This window comes from Palaemon carinicauda, chromosome 39, assembly GCF_036898095.1.
Source record: "Palaemon carinicauda isolate YSFRI2023 chromosome 39, ASM3689809v2, whole genome shotgun sequence".
Taxonomy (NCBI): domain Eukaryota; kingdom Metazoa; phylum Arthropoda; class Malacostraca; order Decapoda; family Palaemonidae; genus Palaemon; species Palaemon carinicauda.
The window spans coordinates 68519643-68540874 of NC_090763.1; the positions used below are offsets into that span (position 1 = coordinate 68519643).

Here is a 21232-nt window from a genome sequence, read left to right on the forward strand (position 1 = left end):
AACTCGCTCTTTCGCCTGGGAGACTACTGCGGAAGACTTGCGCAGGTGTCCAGGCCTCCTTTTCGCCCCTTGTTGCGAAAATCCTTTCTCTTTGAGGAGATGCTGGATAGACTCCCGGCGGGAAGTGGAGCAAGCTACGGAGGCAACACATCGATGGTGTCCCACCGTTGCTGGAAGGCATCCTACCAGAGGGCCTTGGGATCCGTGACCGGGGAGCAGAACAGCGGGAGCTTGCAGCTCAGTGGTGTAGCGAACCGGTCCACAGAGGGAGCCCCACCGAGTCAGTACTTGTAGGCTACTTGAGGATCCAAAGACCACTCGGAATGTGGTGTCCGTGACACCCTGCTCAGACTGTCGGCGAGCCCATTCCTTTGCCTGGAATCAAGCGAGCTGCTAAGGATACCGAGGGGGACTCGGACCATCCCGGTATCTATACCGCAGGATGGGAAGGTTGTACTGAAAAGTACTTCCTTGTCTGGGCCAGAAAACCATCACTGTGGTGTTGTTGATCTTCATAACCACAGAGTAGTCCGCCAGGCTAGGTGGAGCTACTGAAGTGCCAGAAACACGGTTTCCGTCTCTAGTAGGACTAGAGGAAGTTCTTCCTGGTTCTGACCACCGGCCTGAGGACCCATGGATCAGAACGTCCCCCCCCCCCCTTTCCTTTGACGCGTCCGAAGACAGCATCAAGTTTGGGGGAAGGACGAGAAGGACCACTCCCTATTGTAGGCCCTCGTCTGCTTCCCACCCCTATGGGTTCGTCTGTACGGGTTGTCCCCTAGGGGTCTCGGCGTCTGGGGAGACGTGCCCCCGACTACCCCGCGCCCCGAGTCGCCACTGGAGAGAACTCATCCTGGGGCGACTGTGGAAACCAGATGGGCCAGGGAGGAGAGACGTAACAACCTTGGGTTGGAGGGTCTTCTCGTGTGAGGAAAGGTCTCGCGACCTTCCTCTGCCTTGGTACCCTGTTGTCTGAAGGGAAGGCTACGGGAGATAGGAGCCTAAGACCAGGCTCGGTATACCAGACTCTGAGAGGGCTGCGGAGAGGACTCCTCGAGGACCACCATGATCTTTAGAACTTGGTAAAGTCCGAGGAGCTTGTCCCAATGACGAAGAAGGGATGCCTTCGAGTCTGCCAGGATCGGCCAGTCACCCAGGAAACGGAGTGGCCGGATGCCGATGCCGAGAGCCCGTGAAGAGATCCGAGAGGAAGTATCGGAGAACTGTTGAGGTGCCGTGGAGAGGCCGAAGCACAGCCCTTGAACTGGTATATCCGCCTTCCAGGCGGACTCCAAAGTACTTCCTTGAAGATGGGTGAACCGGGACCGGAAGTACGAGTCCTACCGGACCAGTGTACACATGAAGTCTTGTGGTCTCACCGCAAAGCTGACCGCGTCTGCTGTCGCTATGCTGAACGGAGACTGTTTGACAACCCTGTACAGAGTCGAGAAGGGAAGGAGACGATTAAGGAGGCCTCGGAACCAGTTGGCCACCTCTTGGAGGGAGCGTATCTCCGACATGGACTGGACTTCCGCCCAGAGGGCCCATCCCCTCATTGATCCCTACCCAGGGAGGAGGGAGGGGCTCGAAACCAACCGGGACTGTTGAAGGAGACAAGCTCGGAGAGCTGGCCCTCGGCCTAGTCTCTGGCGCTCTCCATTCCCTGAGACCCGGGCAAGCTGCACTGGCGTAAGGGAGTCCTTGGGTGAGTAGAACTCGGTCCAGGACCGTATCCTTCCCTTACCGAAGAGGAATCTCTGAATCTGGGATCCCCTTGAGGTATCTCCTGAGGGCCAGAACCTGCCAGAACGCAAGTTCCGACCCCTGGAGCTCCTCCTCCTGATGGACTGGCAGCAAGGTCTCCCATCCCCGGAGGCTCTTCCTGGGGAGACTCGTAGACATGCCCCAAGGGTCCAACTGGATCCTGTCGGATCCTTGCGGAAAACAGGGCCTTAGGATCCCTCCTAGGAGGGAAACAAAACCCCAGCGATGAAGGACGTAAGGCTTCGCCCCCTCCGCACGATAGGACCCTCAGGAAGAGGCGGGGATTCTCCCAATGGAGTGAAGGGGGAGAGGACCGGGTCTTCTGACCCTCCTGGGGATGGGTAGTGCTCATCCGCAGGGGAGGGGAGATTAAGTCCGAGGAGGGCTCATCGCCTGCGTAAGGACTCGCGAAGGGACAGGATAGTCCTTGGGGGAGATACCATGCCAGAGATTCCTCTCACCCCCTTCAGGGGGAGAGGAAGCTGCTACTGATTAGTGACCCCAGTCAGAAGGGACAGGCTCATCGCCTGCTTGAACGTTCTGACGACTGCATCCCACCAGGGATGCCGACCAACCCTCGCGCTGACAGGGAGTCCCTCTGGAGGGAAGAGGATCGTTCGATCCTCTGGGGGAGATAACACATGAGGGTTCGCCCGTAGAGAACCTGCAAAGAAGGGAGAAGAGACCTTTGACCTATCTGGAAACCTTCCCCCCTCCGGAGAGGGCGCTGCTCTGCGCTGCGGGGGAGGGAAACACGGAGGTGGCCTGACCGCCATAAGTGCTGATGTGAACAGGGCGCGGTCGCGTCGGAGAACGGTGCGCCGATCACGCTGACGATCGCGTGAAAAGCACAGATCTGGATAGCGCTTGAATAAAGCATGCGTAGCAGTATAACCGCACCCGCATGCCCACGTACCCGCGTGAGCGTATCGGTGTCCGCGTGAACGATCTCCGTGCTTCCGCGCGTATGCAGATCGCTGGCGCTTGCGCGTGAAAGATCGTGGGCGATAGCGAGGGAAACCATCCCATGCGCGAACGATCTCGGGGAAAAAAGATCGCCGGTGCTAGCGCCGTCGGCGATTGCGTGTGGGAAACCATCCCACGCGCGGAAGAATAACGCTGACGATCTTCGGCGCTTACGCGAGTACGAAGATCGTCGGCGCTAGCGCGAGAGAAGACCGTAGGACAGTGAGCGCGAAACCATGGTGCCCGCGTGCGTATGATCTCCAACAATGAAAGACGATCGTCGGCGATTCGCACAAGCACGGACGATCTTCGACGCTCACGCGTGAGCGAAGATTGTCGGCGCGCTCGTGCGCGCGAGAAGATAGTCGGCGATCACGAGCGGGAAAACCTCTGTGCCCGTGCGCGGACGATCTACGACGATTGCGAGCGGGAAACCGCGCGCGGACGATCCGTGCGATGGATGTGTGAGCCTCAATGGTCGCGCGCGGGAAACCATCCCGCGAACGGAACGATCTTCGGCGCTTACGCGAACTGTGAAGATCGTCGGCGCTCGCGTGCCTAGCACCGAATCCGAAGATCAGCGGCTAACGGCCTTCGACGATCGTGTGCGGAGAACCGCGCGCGGATGGCCTCGTTGCCGTGCGCAGGAAACCATCCCGCCCACAGAACGACTATCGGAGCTTATGCATACTAAGAAGATTGTCGGTGCTTGCGCGCTTAGCGCCGGATCCGAAGATCGCCGGCTAACGGCTGTCGATGATCGCGTGCGGAGAACCCCGCGCGGACGGCCTCGTTGTCGCGCGCGGGAAACCATCCCGTGCACAGACCGATCCTCGGCGCTTGCGTGCCTAGCGCTGGATCCGAAGATCGCCGGCTAACGACCGTTGCTGGGTTAACGATCTTCAACGATCACGCGCGGAAAAACCGCGAGCGGAAGGGCCTTGGAGATCGCACGCGGGAAACCATCCCGTGCGCGGGCGATCTACAGCATTTACGCGTTAGCGCGTAACAAAAGATCGTCGGCTAACTATCCTAGACGATCGCGAGATCGCGCGCGGGAAACCATCCCGTGAGCGGGCGATCATCAACGCTTACGCGTTAGCGCGTATCAGAAGATCGTCGGCTAACGATCCTCGACAATCGCGGGATCGCGCGCGGGAAATAATCCCGCACGCGAGCAGTCTTCAGTGCTTATGCGCAAGTTAAGAACGTAGGCCCCTGTGTAACAGAAGATTGTCGGAAATGGTTGAAGGATCGGCTAACTCGTAGATCAGGAACTGGGATGTCCCTAAAAGGGAGGGCATCCCCTGAAGAGGACCAGGAGGTCTACTTCAGTGCCGACGATCAACTGAGGGACTGCTAAATACTCCGAGAAGTGGTCTCTGTGAGGTACCTTTCCCACGAACGGGAGAGTTGTCCTTCGTAGAAGAGACTTAGAGACACCATAGGCTGAAATGATGGTGAGCGCCAGTGCGCTATCTCAGGAACCCCAACGATGTGCGCAAGTGCACAGGGAACGTTGGTAGCAGCCTAACTGAATACTGGAACAGGGTGTCTGAAGGCAGACTCAGGAACAGCAGTCGAGCGCTAGCGCGTAAGGGAACGTTGGCGCGCAGGTGAAACCTGGCACTTAAGGGACTTATTCAAGGTGTGAGAAAGTCTCTCCTGCCCCGAAGGGAGGAGCGCGTTAGATATCGGGGGCGTGGGCGCCCAAGGCGCGTCTGCAGTCAGGAACGGATACAGCAGGCAACAGGTACACTGAGGCACGAGAGACCAAGGGTCTAACGTAGTCTGAGTAGCGAGGCCCCGAGGGGATAGTTGCAAGACCCCGAAGGGTCAACGCAACGAGAAACCGAAGTTTCTCCGTCACTAATCACCGAAGTGTAGAAGTGACTAAAGTTACGAGAGCCCGAGGGAACTGCGTAACTAAAGCTCCGAGACCCCAAAGGGTCAGGGAAAAAGAGAAACCTAAGTTTCCCTGTCACTAAACACCGAAGTGCTAGTGACTGAACAGCAAGCTGTTGACAACAGGAACAAACCTCCGAAGAGGAGTCTCTATGAGTGGCCTCTCTCGTGAACGAGAGAGGTGAGCACTTCGTAGAAGAGACTGGTGATGGAGCCCCGAAAGGCCGTGAGATCAGCAGACGTAAACAGGAACAATCCTCCGAAGAGGAGTCTCTGTGAGTGTCCTCTCATGCGAACGGGAGGGGACACTTCGTAGAAGAGACAAAAGGAGCAATCCTCCGAGGAGGAGCCCTTAGTGCGGCCTCCCTCGCGAACGAGAGAGGGCCAGACTGATCCTGCTTCTGCTCAGCCCCTTGAGCGTAGCTACAGAAGCGACCGCTCAGCCCCGAGAGCATAGTCGCTAGTACCAAGGTCTAGCCTTGCAACCGCTCAGCCCCTTGAGCAAGTCACAAGGGCGGCCGCTCAGCCCCAAGAGCATAACCGCCTAAGGACCAAGGAAAAGTAAAAAGGGAAGTTAACTAACTACCCTGGAGGCGAACCTCCTTATCGTTCTAGGATGCAATGAAGAGCTGGCAGTAGTCACGGGGAACTTCTAAGAGAAGGGAATGCCCCTGACGAACGCCTTGAGAGACGGCGGCGAAGCCGACTCCCCAAGATAAACAGGACAGCTCTGCTTCGAAGGCACACAACAGGCACGAAGAAACAGCATCGCAAACTGGAAAATAAAACAGAATAATTATTGAACAGAAATTCCCCCGGGTGAAACTCCGAAGAAAAACCCCGAGGGAAAGAACATAAGAACGAAAGAAGGTATGTGCCCCCCCTCCCCCACTCGGCATGCCCAGGTGAGGGGGGGGGGACGAAGGTTAACAAAACAGAATTATAACATTATAATTATGCAACTGACTTTGAATGTTCCAAGGATCACTGACCCCCGAAGAGACGTGAGCCCTGAGCAGAAAAGTTAAAACAATTATTATATTCATAAAAATAATTGTGACAAATAAAACGAAATAGCGACTCGGTCCTGAGAGGCTATCGTAGGCGTAGTACGGAGTAAGAGGTGAACGACCTCAAGAGAAGTGCCGGTCTCCACGAAAGCAACCATGGTGGCCTAGGAGTGAAAGGCCGTGATCAAGAAAAGATCGTAGTGGCCTGCAAAGCCGGCGATCACTCTCGTAGACGTACATAACACACACCGCACAACACCGAAAGCAAAGGAAACTTACTATTTTCTATACACAAAAATATACATAAACATCAATAATGTTAAAATATATTAAGTATAAGAAAAGGTAAGTTAAAAGACGAAACAATAATGGCCGTCAAGTGAGGATAGGAGCGGAGACATCCGATCGCTAACCAAGCCAAAAGTAAAGTGGAGTATTCTCCGGTGTGTGTGAGGGGGAGGGGTAGCTAGCTACCCCTCCCTACCCCCTGCTAACTAGCGGAGATGTAGGAAACCCTCGTTAAAACTTTTATGGCTCGTTGTTCAGCTACGCCGAAGTAATTACCCCATGTAAATAGCGTGGTTTGTATTTCAGTTATGGAACAAACAGAATTTTAATAATAAAATTTCTTATTTCTATACTCACCTGATATTCATATGGCTTCCTCTCCCAAGGCTCAGTTTAATCGACATTTACCAGTGAAATTTGTAAAAATTAAAGAATTTTTCCATTTCCTTTCCCTTCAATAAACACATGCCCTTAGTAAATGAAGTAACATTCCAGCAGTATGTGGTAACTGACGAGCCAGGGTCTCTACGTGCCTTCTGTTTCTCAGTTGCATCGGTTGTAATCAGACCTCTCCAGATTGCTTGCTTATTACAGTATTGTACATCAAGATGTCTTCCCCTGGTTATGTTAGCAATTACTGAAGATCATGATCCGCATTCCCTCTGTGTATCGTGTCAGGGACAATACTGTGATTTATATAACTAGGAATGGTGTGTTTCACTCATGGTAACTCTCGTGCAATAGTAGGTTCCAATGGTTCCTGATCAAGTGAACAGTTCAAAGCACAATTTTCTGTTACTTCAGTGGAAAAGCCAGGAAAGACTAGGCAAGTTGATTATAGAGGAAATGACAATGATAATGACATGCATCAACATTACGCAACTCACATCATGAGTTAACATTCAATAGTGATTAACTTCATAAGCTCTTGACATTGCTAGCTTTTATGTTAAAGGGGTAATTCTTGTCCTACCCGGCCCATTGCCAAACACATCCTAACTCCCTCCCAAAGCTGTCTAGTATTAGTAGTTTTTTTTTTTTTTCCAGTAAGGGTTCTGAACGTTTGCTGCACAGTACAGATTTGGAACTCTCTCACAGAAGCTCAAATTCTTTAATTACTTTAGATCCTTCTGGTTCTAAACCCTGGCAAGCCACGCTTAGATTAGGTTAGGTTGCATGAACATGGTGGACTATGTCACTAGGACTGGCATAGCTAAAAAAGGTACATAAAGTAATTATAGGAGTCATTAGTGAAAAGATGGTGCTAATAAATATAATCACCAAGACCTACCTATCCATTCACATAGCAATACTTAATTGAAACAGGTAAAAAACCTATAATAACTGTCATGAAATATAGAAAAAATGTTTGATGATTCTACCATTTGTAAGAAAAAAATCCTTTGTGATTAAGGAAGATGAGAATAACCTTCGCATTGAGTCAATCCTAGGCATGAATGTGTTTCTTCACCTGGTCAATAGTTTAGCATTATTCTTCAAGTCTCTCCTTTAGATATTCATTAAACATAAGAGGAAATGGGATGATGAAAACACAATAGACAGAAAGGTCTGAAAGCGCCATCATCTCATGATTCTCATCAATGAATTCATTCTTAAAGGTCACTTACGAAAAGGAATAGGCTATGCTCAATTCTCAGTGTCACAGCCCGGTAGGTAGTAGGTTGGCGAAGGCACCAGCCACCTGTTGAGATACTACCGCTAGAAAGATATTAGGTCCTTTGACGGACCAGACAGTACTACATTGGATTCCTCATCTCTGCCAGCTCATACACAGAACAGTCTGGCCTATTCTTTGCCTATTCTGCTCTTTCCTCATACATTTGACAACCATGAAATTACTCAACAATTCTTCTCTCAGGAGGTTAACTACTGCTCTGTAATTGTTCAGTGGCTACATTCCTCTTAGTAAGGATAGAAGAGAGACTTTAGCTATGGTAAGCAGCTCTACTAAGAGGACACTCCAAAATCATACCATTGTTCTCTAGTCTTGGGTAGTGCCATAGCCTCTGTACCATGGTCTTCCACTGTCTTGGGTTAGAGATCTCTTCCTTGAGGGTACATTTGGGTACACTATTCTATCTTATTTCTCTTCCTCTAGTTGTTTTGAAGTTTTTATAGTTTATATGTGAAAGGTTTATCTTAATGTTGTTACTGTTCTCTTCTCTTATTTATTTCCTTATTTCCTTTTCTCACTGGTCTATTTTCCCTGTTGGAGCCCTTGGGCTTATAGCATCTTGCTTTTCCAACTAGGGTTATAGCTTAGCAAATAATAATAATAATAATATTGCTGTTATTACTTTGCATTAAAAAACAATGAAATGTCCATCTACAGATACCTAAGCCATTCTCAACCATGAATAAGTGCAATATGACTTGGTGATATTTCTATCACACCTTGTATAATGAGATGAATATTAAGGCTGTTGAACCTACCCGAGATAAAAAAAAATATATAATAAATAAAAAAGACACTCAAAGCACTTGTAAGGACCTCTGTTGCATAATCATCATGAGAGTTTTTCTCAAAATCCCTGAACTAAGGGTGGACAGAAATCAATATCTCTTGACTTGACAATGCAAGATTGAGTTGGCCTGTTTGGTGTTTGATGGTGTCTCATTGTTCCAGGATGTATTTGGCTGCATGATATGCATTGACAATTGTGTGACTTAATCTTTGGAAGAAAATTTGCCTAAAAGCACCAATTTAAAAACACCAATAGTAGACGGCATTCTAGTAAAAAAGCATTGCAAATCCTGTGGTGTTCTGCTAACAAAGACAGCATCACCAGCAGCATACTCTAGGTCTGCTAAATTCCCATCACCAATCCAGTTCAATCCTTCTCCACCATCTCTGACTGTTTTATGCATTACAAAATCCATGAGGAGCATAAACAACATAGGTGACAACTCAAAGTTACTCATTAAAATATGAACATGATTCTATAGTACTTACTGAAGAACAGCTTGTGTTAGGAAAAGATCAACTTCCGATGGGTAACCCCGCAATAGGTGTAATTCAACCAGCATGTCAGCGCAGCCTCCTCCATCCTCTGATCGTAGATAATGATATCTTGCTGAGCCATAATTTTTCTCTGTAATTTGGAACATAACAAAGTGTATGAAAAATGTGTGATTTTATAACTGCAATAAGTTCTTTATCAATTTCTACCTCATGCTACAGGTGACAAGTGAAACTCCAGTCCTAATCATTTTTAGAAATCTTGCAACCCTCTGGAGGGGTGTTGCCTACTTAAGTATATGCCATGCTTAGATTAATGTAGTCAATAAAGTTTACTGTATATAGTGATAGAAGCTCTTATTGTTTTTTATCTGATCCCTCTGATCTCATCTCACATAATTGTCTAGCTGTCCATCTTCTTAAACTTTATATTTCTACAACTTTCACTCTTTTATTGACAACTACTCTTTTAACTCAGTTCTATAAAGATTCAGAATTGAGACATCATGATGATTCTGTTAAACTATTCTATGACATTAAAGTGACTGACTTTTTAATTGACTGTCAAATTCTATGTGAGATAACTCTACTCCCTCAAAATCAAATGTGCATCCTCCTTTCAGCAAAAAGACCTTATCTAAAGCAAGACCTAAAACTTAAATGCTATTTACAAATAACTTTATTAATTTACTATCAGTATAAGATATAAAATTAAACTCTTTAGAATTACTTTATATTCTTTCTATTACTTTTACTATGAAATGCAACTTTTAAATATTTTGTTTTAAATCATTTGTAAATACCATGATCATGACACAAAAGCCACCCATGATTGCTTAAAATCCTATAAAAAAGGGTCCATAGATTTAATAAAAAAAAAAAAAATACTGCACTTAGAAAATACAGTACTGAACAAGCAATTATCTCACCTTTCCATAAGGTTTGGGCTAGAAGCTGATGTAATCTTGGATGGCCAAGTTTATGAGTTTCGGCACACGACCATTTGACAGCACGAACTAAATATTGATGTCGTTCTGGTGTTCCATTATTCAATAGTTCAAATAAGCTGCAAATGAAATGGTATAATTCAATATTGATGTCATTACGGTGTCTCAAAAAGATCAATAGTTCAAATGAGCTACAAATAACCTACAGTAGTTTAATTCAATTATTGATGTCGTTCTGGGGTCTCATTATTCAATACAGTCCCGCACTGTAGTTCAAATAAGCTTCATTAAGGTAACTACAGGAAAACTACCTTGTTAAGAGGAAGAAGTTATACCACACATCTGTGGATCTTGGAAGACCATTTGATAAAATACCAAGTTAGATAATCGAATAGTTGTTATGAAGGCAGCAGGTACCAAAGAGATTCAATAATATCATTATTTATCATTTCTAGCTAAGCTACAACCATAGTTGGTAAAGCAAGATGCTACATGGAAAATAGCCCAGTGAGGAAAGGAAATAAATAACACGTATATCAGAAGTAATAGTAAAATACATAAATTATCTTAACATCAGTAACAACTTTAAAATACATGTCATTTATAAATAATGAAGAGAGAATTACGTCAACCTGTTCAACATAAAAATATTCACTGCAAGTTTGAACTTCTGAAGTTCAACCGATTCAACTGGCTGATTAGGAAGATCATTCCACAATGCTAGTAATGTTACTCTACCATATCACTAAGTCATAATCTCCGTTGCTAAGCTTTATTCAGTACTGAACATCGAACAACGCACAAAAATATCCTCGCCCACTGAACGCACTTGAGAATTACTGACAATTCTGACAACAACTAAGATATATCGATGTGTTAAGCAAGTGTGTCCATCAATTCTCCGTCATCTAAAAATCATTTAGTTCCTGCATTTGTCAGAAAGGAAGAAAATTGCAGCAACTCATACCAATTCTCATTCCTTCAATTTTTTTCTTATTGTTTGTGAAGAGAGAGGGAAAATCATCTCTCAAAATATACTTAAAATGATGTACAATAATTCCATACTAAAATTAATCATTTCAATATTCATGTGAGAATCATGTATTGATCATTCTTTCAATGGAAAAGCTTGCCCATGATAGAATAAAAATTCTTACAAAGAGTGTGCAAACCCTTGGTTCCAGACATTGTATTTTAGGTGTGGCGGAGGAATATATTTTGGCGGCCAAGCCATCAGCATCTTCACCCATCATCCTTCTGAGGACTAAGTATTACATACATATACCAATGCACTTCCCCAAATTTTGGGGGGTAGGTAACATCAAACAAATGAAAAAAAAGGGGACCTTTCCTCTCTACATCCCCCCCCCCTGACAAGGGACTCAACCGAGTTCGGTTGGTACTGCTAGGGTGTCACAGCCCACCCTCTCCCGTTATTCACCCCAGATGAAGCTTCATAACCCTTAACCCCCTATTGCTACTACCTCCGCGGTCATTCAAGGTGACTGGAGGAAGCAGAAGGGCCTACCAGAACTGTGTCACAATCGCTCGCCATTCATTCCTATTTCTAGCACGCTCTCTTGCCTCTCTCACATCTATCCTCCTATCATCCAGAGCTTTCTTCACTCTATCCATCCAACCAAACCTTGGTCTTCCTCTTGTACTTCTCCCATCAACTCTTGCATTCATCACCTTCTTTAGCAGACAGCCATTTCCCATTCTCTCAACGTGGCCAACCCACCTCAACACGTTCTATCCACTCTAGCTGCTAAATCATTTCTTACACCCGTTCTCACTCTCAATACTTCGTTCCTAACCCTATCTACTCAAGATACACCAGGACTAAGTATTGCAGCGAAAAATCAGAACCACTCCAAGTGTGGAACTTGCATGATTCTCAGGTAAATACTGAAATAATTAATTCTAATGTGAGAATTATTTCTATTTCAGTGAAACTTTACTGTTCTCAATTCCACATTGTCCTGGTAGGAGGGACAGTGGTACTGTGCTCAGTCTATCAAAAGTAGGGCATATGAGGCAAGGCCTAAACGGCCTACATTTTACCTTGAATTTAACTTTGTATACATACACCTTGGCCTATTCAACTGTAATCTGTATACATCCTAAAATATACAAGGGACCACAATAACCTAATTGAATTCTTATACGGTACCATTGAGATTAATTTTGCCACCAATTTGTGGACCCAAAGTGAAAATTACTTAAGACTATTCGCTCTAATTCTAATTTTTTGAAACTAAGAATTTCACTAAAAGCTATTGACCTCAATAGTTCCCTTAATAATTCTGTTAAACAAAAGGTCCATCCATTATCGTAATTAAATAAGACTTCCTCAAATGATGGTTAGTGACCACTGAAATGTATCACCTAGCTGTGTTTTTTGGCAAGATTTAAAACGTGGTCTACTATCCTAATATTATAAGTTATCAGTTTAAAAGCTGGTAGATATTTTCACCCACCTGTTCATGTGTCTAGAATAAGATTCCACATATGAATCAAAATATATTTCTAATGAACCTTCTCACCTTCTTAGACCTCTTCTCATCCCTTGCTAAAAATCTCTGAGGGAAAAAATTAGATAAAGATGAAAATTCTTTTACTGCATTTTGAAGTACATAGAAGTAAAATTAATACTGCTTTTTAGATGAATTCTAATATACTAAAAGATGCCATCAAATTATTTAACCAATGTCTTGCTGAAGCTGATATAAGGTGGGTTTAAATTTATGTTAATGTCCAAACTGTGGTTCCTCAAAATACCTCAATAGCACCTCCATTGTTTTGAGACTAGGGCTTAAAAGTGTCCCTAATTAAATGATTATCATTAAAATCTTGTTCAACACATAGGAGCTCAGAAGTCAGCATAGACCTATAACTTTTGTCGGAACGGCAAACCTCTTTATCATATCTAAAAACTTCTCTAATGGTAAAGTTTCACTTTCTAATCCCATCTTACTAAACCCCACCAAACTACAGGTAAGTGTGTGACAGAGTATAATTTGGGTATTTTGTGAGTGTTAATCTTCCTATTACAATACACCTTAGTAAGATAGGAGGATTTTGGGGTACTACATTACCCTGATGTTGCTTGAGAAAGCAATTCCTGTTTTTATTACTGAATGGGTTTTACTGCTCATAGAGTCCCAGCTCTGTGAACCTCTCTCTCAACAGCCATGTAATCACTTTCTCCTTGAGTTTGCCAGATTACAAGGCTAATCAAGACACATGGTAAGGTAACAAATTATTAAATTCAAAACCAACCCTAAAGCATGGAATTCATTGCTCTCACCTGATAACACGACATTCGGAGATAATTGGTATTTTTCCCTAACTAATACAAACCTGGAGTTATTTATGTAGATATTCTTTCAGCAGCAGCTGGAGGTAGCCATTAGACTTTAATTACGAGGTAGCAACCCTGCCTAACAGCTTAGGGGATAGGCTGGAGGGTTACCAGCCACATCTATGTATACTCTCACAGCAGTGAGAGACGTCACTTTTATTGCAGGCAGGATTTCTGGGGGGCAGGTGAAGGTGGGCCAATTTATATAAATAACTCCAGGTTTGTATTAGTTGGAGAAAAATACAAATTATCTCCAAATTTGTCATTTGTTCCCATACACACAAACCTTCCGTTATTTATGTGGATGATTCACTCTTTGGTAGGTGGAAGTCCTAGATCTAGCATGGACATTGACCCGGTTTAACTATTACAGTATATGACTGTGGTCTAGAGAAAGCTTTGACATCTCGCTGAAATATACAAAGTGAGTATATTCGCGGGCTGTGCAATGTAGTAAAATAGAGGTTGTTATTTGCATGAACATCTGTGAGTTTATATAGGAAAAACAACAAGACGTATCCCATTGCTCCCTCACAGAAAGCAATGGGGATGTTGACAGTATCACAATTTTATAACTTATATTAGGTTACACAAGGGAAGTGATAATTACCTGCAGAGGTTGAAGCCAGCTTGCAGAGAGACCCCTGGTGCTGTACCCCAAGGCAGGGGAAGATGAAGAAAGAAAAGCCAGACATTCTCATTCATCCCAGTCTTAACCCAGGTGACAAATGCCCTCAACCAACTGCTACTTGTTCATCAAGGAGCTTGAGGTATCTTAAACCACTTGTTGAGCAGCCACCACAGGACCGATAGTAAACGTATTGAGTCTCATGTGGATCACGTCTAAGAGATAATTGGCAGTGAATGTGGTTTGTCTTTTCCACACGCCTGCTTGGAGAACCTGCAACATGGAGAAGTTGCATTTAAACGCCAGGAAAGTACTGATTCCCCTGATGTTACGGGCTCTAGGTCGATGAGCCTGAAGTGGATCCTAAGCCAAGGCTCTTTTGATCCCTTGGCGAATCCGAATCCAGGAGGAAAGTGTGTTCTTGGTGATCCTCCTCTTTACTCTCTCTGAGCTAACAAACAGAGATATTAGTCTGGGCCGTGTTGCTGCAGTGCATTTAAGATAGTACCTCAAACTCCTCACTGGGCAAAGTAACAACTGATCTAGGTCATTGGTTACAGAACGAAGACTCGCAATTTGAAAGGGCCCGAATCTATGGTCCAGCACTCCCAGATTTTGAGTCTTAGCATTAAACTCTGGGACGAAGCTTAGCGTCACTTCCCCCCATCCCCTTGAATGGGCGATGTCATACTAAAGGCCATGAAGTTCACGGACTCTCTTTGCCGAGGCTAAAGCAAGCAGGAACGTCGTCTTCAAAGTGAGATTTCGGTAAGTTGCATGGCGTAATGGTTCGTAGTAAGGTCCTTTTAAGGATCTCAAGACGCAAACCACGTTCCAAAGAGGAGGACTAATCTTTGACTAGGGCCAAGTGATCTAATAACTCCGTATAAGTAAAGAAAGCTCCAACGAGGAGGAAATGTCGACTCCTTTCAGCTTGAAGGCAAGGCTTAAAGCTGAGCGATAGCCTTTCACCACCAATACTGAAAGGAGCTTTTCTTCTCAAGGGTATACAAGAAACTCTGCTATTCCTGGAATAGTGGCATCGAGTGGAGAGATATTCCTTCCATGACATCAACCACAGAAAACTCTCCATTTTGCTTGGTAGACCAAGGCTGAGGACCTACGCAAGTGTCCAGACATTCGTTCCACAACTTGTCGTGAAAAGCCCTTCTGAGATAGACATTGGATAGTCTCAAGATGTGAAGTCAAAGCAACTGCACGGTCTTGTGGAAGATGTTCACGTGTGGCTCTTTGTGTCAATCTGGTCTGGAAACCACTCTGCGTGATACCATAGCGGAGCTACAAAAATCATCATCAGATCTTTGGACGTTCTTGTTTTGTTGAGCAGTCTTCTCATCAGACAAAACAGGGGAAAAGCGTACACGTTGATGTTATTCCACTGTTGAAATGCATTTTGCCATAGAGCCTGAAGGTCAAGGACTGGAGAACAGTACAACAGAAGCTTGCTGTTCACAAATGTTGTGAACATGTCTACAGTTGGGGGAACCCCACAAAGTCAGGACTTTGTTGGTTATCTGACAATTCAAAGACCATTCAGAGCCTACTATCAAGAGTCGCTCTACTCAGATTGTCCGCGAGCACATTTCTCTTACCGGGAATGAAGTGAGCTGATAGGGACACAATGATCTTCTCACCATCTGAGGATCTTTACTGCAAGATGGCAGTGAGGCTGTGAAAAGGTACCGCCCTGTCTGTTTATGTAAGCCACTACTGTGGTGTTGTCGCTCAACAACATCACAGAGTAACCTACCAGCAACTGTTGGAACTGATGAAGAGCTAGGTAGGCTGCTGCTCTCATCTCTAGAAGATTTATGTACTGGTACCTTTCTCATTCTGACCAAAGGCCGGAGATTGTATGGTGCAGAGGTGAGCCCTCCACCCTTCTTTTGATGTATCTGTGAAGAGCATCAAATCACAATGGGGAACAAGAAGATTCTGGCCCCGTCGAAGGTTTCCGTCTGCCATCCACTAATTTAAATCCGTCACCTGGTCCTGAGTTATAGAAACTAGTGTCCGGTGGATCGGAGTGTTGGTTCCACCCGGACTTCCGCTGCCATCTTATCTTGAGGCGGCCATTTGGAACTAGACGGATGAGAGAGGTTAGATGTTCTAACAGAGTCAACCAACGAGAAGCTGGAAGGACTTCTTTTCTGAGGAAGGGCACAGCCACTTCCATCAGATTTGCGCGCAAAATCACGAGTTTCACGCGTCTACAGACGCAATTCATGAGCAGAAGCGCTCGCAACAGGAGCACTAAGAGCCACATAGGAAGAGGAAGATCTAACGCCTTTCTGCTGCCACAGAGAAGCACCTACGTCCGACAAAGTCGGCACAGAAGGCCTTTGAGTAGGAACAACCCTAATCGTTGGAGAACGCGTTACAGTGAGACACGTTTCCAAGCATTGCATAGGCGAATGCTTTGCTAATACTCCCCAGACAGTAATGGCACTGGGGGTTTAGCCGGACGCCTGTCTGAGGAGTGGTCCTTCTCAAGTTCGGTCAGATGTCGTTTGGGAGAAGGTGGGGTTGAGGGGCTACGCACTGATGGACTGCGCGAACGCCACCTCTACCTCTAGATGAGGAACGTCTAGACCTTGATCGCGAATGCACAGTTCATGATCGTGAACAAGATGTTCGTGAACGGGAGCGTCTAGCTCTCGTTTGAGAACAGCGTGAGCGTTGTGACTGCCTAGCTCGTGAATGTGAGCGTCGGCCTCGTGAACGTGAACGTCATTGTCATGAACGGAGCCCTCACGAGTTAGAACGCTGCTCTCGTGAATGGGAGTGTCGTCCTTCCAAGTGCGAGCGCCGTTCTCATGATCTAGAACGCCAGCGTCTGGACCTGGGTCTAGCTTGTGTTCATGATCATGCAGAGCGCAATCGCGAGACTTCTCTTCGTGAAGAGGAACGCCTCCGAGGAGAGGGATAAGTCCAGAGGTCTCGTGAGCATGAAGCTCTAGAGCATCAACGCTTCCACAAGAAGAGCGTTCGGATCGTGATGACCTACGATCCATCAGATCTTATCAGGGGAGGTGTGTTCAGAAGGGCGAGACGATGGCGATGCTCGTCCTTTTGCGCTGCTGGTGGTAGGAGCGCTAGTCCCTGGAAAATCAGCACCAGTAACCTGCGGGTTCCTGTAAGGAGAAACAAAGGGTTGAGGGTTACAGGACGACGAGGTCCCAGGATGGAGAGAGGGTTTGTCGTCAGCAGGAAACCCTTAGTGAGGTGAACGCGAGCGGGCACCTCGTCCGCATGTAGAAGGGCTAGGAGAAGGTGAAAGATGGACTTCTCACAGTTCCAGGACGTGATATGTTGACGGCTCTGGAGAAGGGTCCTTCCTAGCAATGTGCTGAAAGTGACCCAGAAGTTCCTCCTTCGAAGGGGGTCCCAAAATCCCTAAGGTTGGACACACCTGCAAAAGATCCGAAAGGGAGAATGGCTCCCCAGTAGCTGGAGGTCAAGTCACTCCTCTAAGGGAAGCAACAACCGCCCCAGTATCCCTGTGTTGCCAAGGAGTTAGTCGGTCTCCACTCCTTCTCGATCGGCCCTCGGAAGAGCGCGAGCGAGAAGGAGCTATTGAAAGAGATTTGGGGGTGCAAGATGAAGAAGACCGCGCTTTTCTCGCCCGAGGGAGAATGATCGCGCTTGGACTTCTTCCTATACCGTCCAAATTTCTCCCATTGGGAGGCAGGCCACTCCCTACACTCTGCGCAGGGCGAACCCTGCTCGCAGCGATGCCCTCTGCACTAAGGACACAGAGAGTGCGGGTCGGTCTCCAACGAAAACATGAGAGTACCGCACGCGGCAACCTCGCGCCCTGGACAGGTTCGCATGAAGGAGATCAAAGAGAAAACAGCACACCTGAACAGAAAAAGAATATCAAAAAGTCCAATGACAGTCTGGGGAGAGAGAGTACACGTCCACTCTCTACCGAGCCAAAAAAAAAAATGACGACGTACAGTACCTCACTGCTGCGAGTGTATATACTGTATAGAGGCGGCTAGGTAACCCTAAGCCATCCCCAGCCTAACTGCTCAAGCGATTAGACAGAATTGCCACCTCGCACTTTAAGTCTAATGGCTACCTTCCAGCTTCACCGAAAGATGATCCAAATAAATAACAGAAGGTTTGTTAGCATGGGAAAAAAATGGTAATAGGGGGTGTTATGTTCCTGGATATTGGGAAAGTCTGTCTATTTTGGGATTTTGTTACCATGAAACTTGAAAAACATATCATTGATATATTTGAAGGTCGGGTCACAGAAATAATAAAAACACACATTCTTACTCTACTTTTAATAATTTTAGAGTAAAATATGTTATAACCTATGTGCAATCATACTATGATGCATCTCTCTCTCTCTCTCTCTCTCTCTCTCTCTCTCTCTCTCTCTCTCTCTCTCTCTCTCTCTTCTCTCTCTCTCTTTTTACTATACAGGTGGTTACTTCACAATTCAGCAATAGATGAATGTGGTAGTGATTTTTCAGTTGTTTTCGTCTCGAGCAGTCTCATGACGGGAAATGGCTTAATGTTGAGCGTAAAATACAAACTATTTTTAATATACAAAACAAAATTAGAGCACAATTTAATACATTACCTTACAGTGAATGCCTCAATACACTACAGTACCATACTTGATGTAGTATACTACAGTAAAATACATGACTTTATACACTACAGTACAATACATGACTTCATACACTACAGTACAATACATGACTTCATACACTACAGTACAATACATGACTTCATACACAACAGTTTAGTACAAGATTTAATACAATACAGAACAGTGATGGAATTAATACACTACAGTGAAATACAGAATTTATTACACTAAAGTACAGTACAGTACTTTACTTTTCTTAAAACAGTAGAAAATACTCACTTTGCTATTCTAGATATATGGTGCTCTGTAGCTCTAGTTTTTGATTTCTCTAATACGTCAAGCATGAGTAACGCAAGATCAGCACCACTTGTTTGCTGTAAAGATAAAAAAATAAATGTCATTAAAATTTTCAAAATGTTTCCTTAATCGATTAATTTAAACAAATACAGTTCAAAAATAACAAAATTTCTAAGTAATTTATATTTTTCCTAGTATACAAACCTGGAGCCAATCATAGGATATACTTTCAGCGTAGCTGAAAGATGAGCCATGATAATTTTAGTGAGGGATAACTACCCCATCCGCTAGTTAGCTAGTTAGCGGGTAGGGTAGACTGGCTACCCCGCTCACTCACACCTCTCGGCTGAGTAACCACTTTGCTTTATGGCAGGACTTCTCGGGGGACAGGATGGCGGGCCAATTTGTATAAATAGCTCCAGGTTTGTATACTAGGAAAAATACAAATTACTTACAAATTTGTTATCTGTTCCGGTGTAGATACAAACCCTTCACTATTTATAGGGTGACTTGCTCTTAGGAGGGAGGAAGTCCTCACCAACTGGCCTTGGTCATAACCCAGGGTCCTCTCTATTTCGATCTGTGATCGATAGTAGAGGGGACCCTACCCTCGCTAAAATCAAGTGCCGATATGAGGTAATGCACTGATAGCGGCCTACAAGACCTTGTGTATGAGTGGAACTAACAGTGTGTCTTGTCTTTAACATAGGAACTCGAGTACAAAACATATTGTTCTTAAAGACTTACCCAATACCCTCCCTCAAAAAGGTATTGGGGACGTAACAAAGTATTCTTCTATACTTAGAAGGCACAAGGGAAATGGGTTTTACTTGCAGCGAGGTGAGGTCAGCTATGCTGAGGCTTGCGGAGCTGTTTTCCCCAGAGGGGAAAAGGTGAAAGGAAGAAAGGAGCCAGGCATTCTTACTCATTCATCCCAGACTAATCCGGGTAGCCTCAGTCCTCAACCCTCTGCTACTTGTCCATCAAGGAGCCTGAGGTGTTTAGACCATTTGTTGTGCGACCACCACCGGACCGATGGAAAAGGTCTCCATGTTCTTGTGGGTTACATCTTCGCAGGTAGTGGGCCCTGAAGGTCGATTGACACTTCCACATGCCCACTTAAAATATCTGTGCCACAGAGTAGTTTCTTGAACACCAGGGACGTACCAATGCCACTGACGTTACAAGCTCTGGGTCTTAGGATAGAGGAGAGTCTAGATTGAGAGTAACCTCAATTGCCTTCCGATCCAGGTGGCGAAGGAAATCCTTGAGGTCCTCCTCTTGACCTTCCCCATGGTGGTCAACAGTGCCGACTCACAGGAGCGAGCTGGTATCGTTCTTTTAAGGTAACCCCACACACTCCACACTGGGTAAAACCCCAGTTGATGGGTTTTCGGTTACCGGACGAAGACACTTTATTCGAAACGGAATGCACCTAGGGTACAGCACACTCGGATTTTGAGTCTTGGCAATCCACTCAGGGATGCCGCTGAGGATTACTTCTCCCCGTCTCCTAGAGTAGGAGACAACAGAAGATGGATCATACAATACACTAACTCTCTTGGTCAAAAGCCCAAGTGAGTAGAAAGGCCGTCTTCCGTGTAAGGAAGCGATCTGCTGCCGGGCATAAAGGTTCGTAGAGAGGGGCCTTCAGAGACTGAAGGACCCGAACCGTGTTCCCAGGAGGAGGTTGAGATCCGACGGGGGACAAGTTATCTCACACTTGTATTGGTAAAGGCATCGATGGGAGAGAATCCCCTTCCATGACATCAATCACAAAGGACCGAACACTTCGCCTGGAAGACCTATGCTGAAAAGTGTCTGAGCTGCCTAGACATCTTTTCCGCAACTCGTCGCGAAAGGCCTCTCTGAGAGGGGTGGTGTAGGATCGTCCCAGGTGTGAAGTCGAAGCAAAGCTACGGCTTAGGAAAGTGTTAGCATGAGGCTGCTTGGAAGATCGTGCCATGGAGGAAGATTCCTCGGAACTCCGTCAGGAGCTGTAAAAGGTCCAGGAACCATTCTGCGGGATGCCATAGCGAAGCTATTGGAGTCATTGATAAGATCTTCCTTATCCTGACTTGGCTCAGGATTTTTTCACCAGACCAAAGAGGGGAAAAGAAAAGGCACACCTCTAGGCTGCCCCACCGATCTTGGAATAAATCTTGTTTGAGGGCCTGGTGATCTGGGACTGGGGAACGGTCGAGTGGGAACCTGAAGATCAGGGCCGCTGCAAGCATAACCACAGTCGGGGACCTCACAAAGTTAAGACTTTGTTGGATACAAGATGATTCCAAGACACTAGGAGCCCACTATCTGGGTGGTTTTGCAAGAACATTCCTGTACCAGGAATAACGCGAGCAGATGGGGGCAACTAGTTGTCCTCTGTCCATCTGAGGCTTCGTACAGCTAGATGGTTCTCTATGAGAGGTGAATGCTGGTACCTTTCTGAATCG

At 45.8% G+C, this 21232-nt stretch overlaps 1 protein-coding gene across 2 annotated transcripts in view; it reads right to left on the reverse strand.

Moving 5' to 3' along the window:
• LOC137631246 (Golgi to ER traffic protein 4 homolog) overlaps nucleotides 1–21232 on the reverse strand; it is a 445029-nt gene that overhangs the window by 38222 nt on the left and 385575 nt on the right. For both annotated transcript variants that reach the window (XR_011041887.1, XM_068363031.1), the window contains exons 3-5: nucleotides 18762–18856; nucleotides 9843–9979; nucleotides 8908–9046 (exon numbers count right to left, since the gene is read on the reverse strand). Coding sequence is in view for 1 of the 2 variants with exons in the window: in XM_068363031.1 (XP_068219132.1) it covers nucleotides 8908–9046; nucleotides 9843–9979; nucleotides 18762–18856 (371 nt within the window). In the remaining variant the exon portion in view is untranslated. The remainder of the gene's footprint in view (nucleotides 1–8907; nucleotides 9047–9842; nucleotides 9980–18761; nucleotides 18857–21232) is intronic.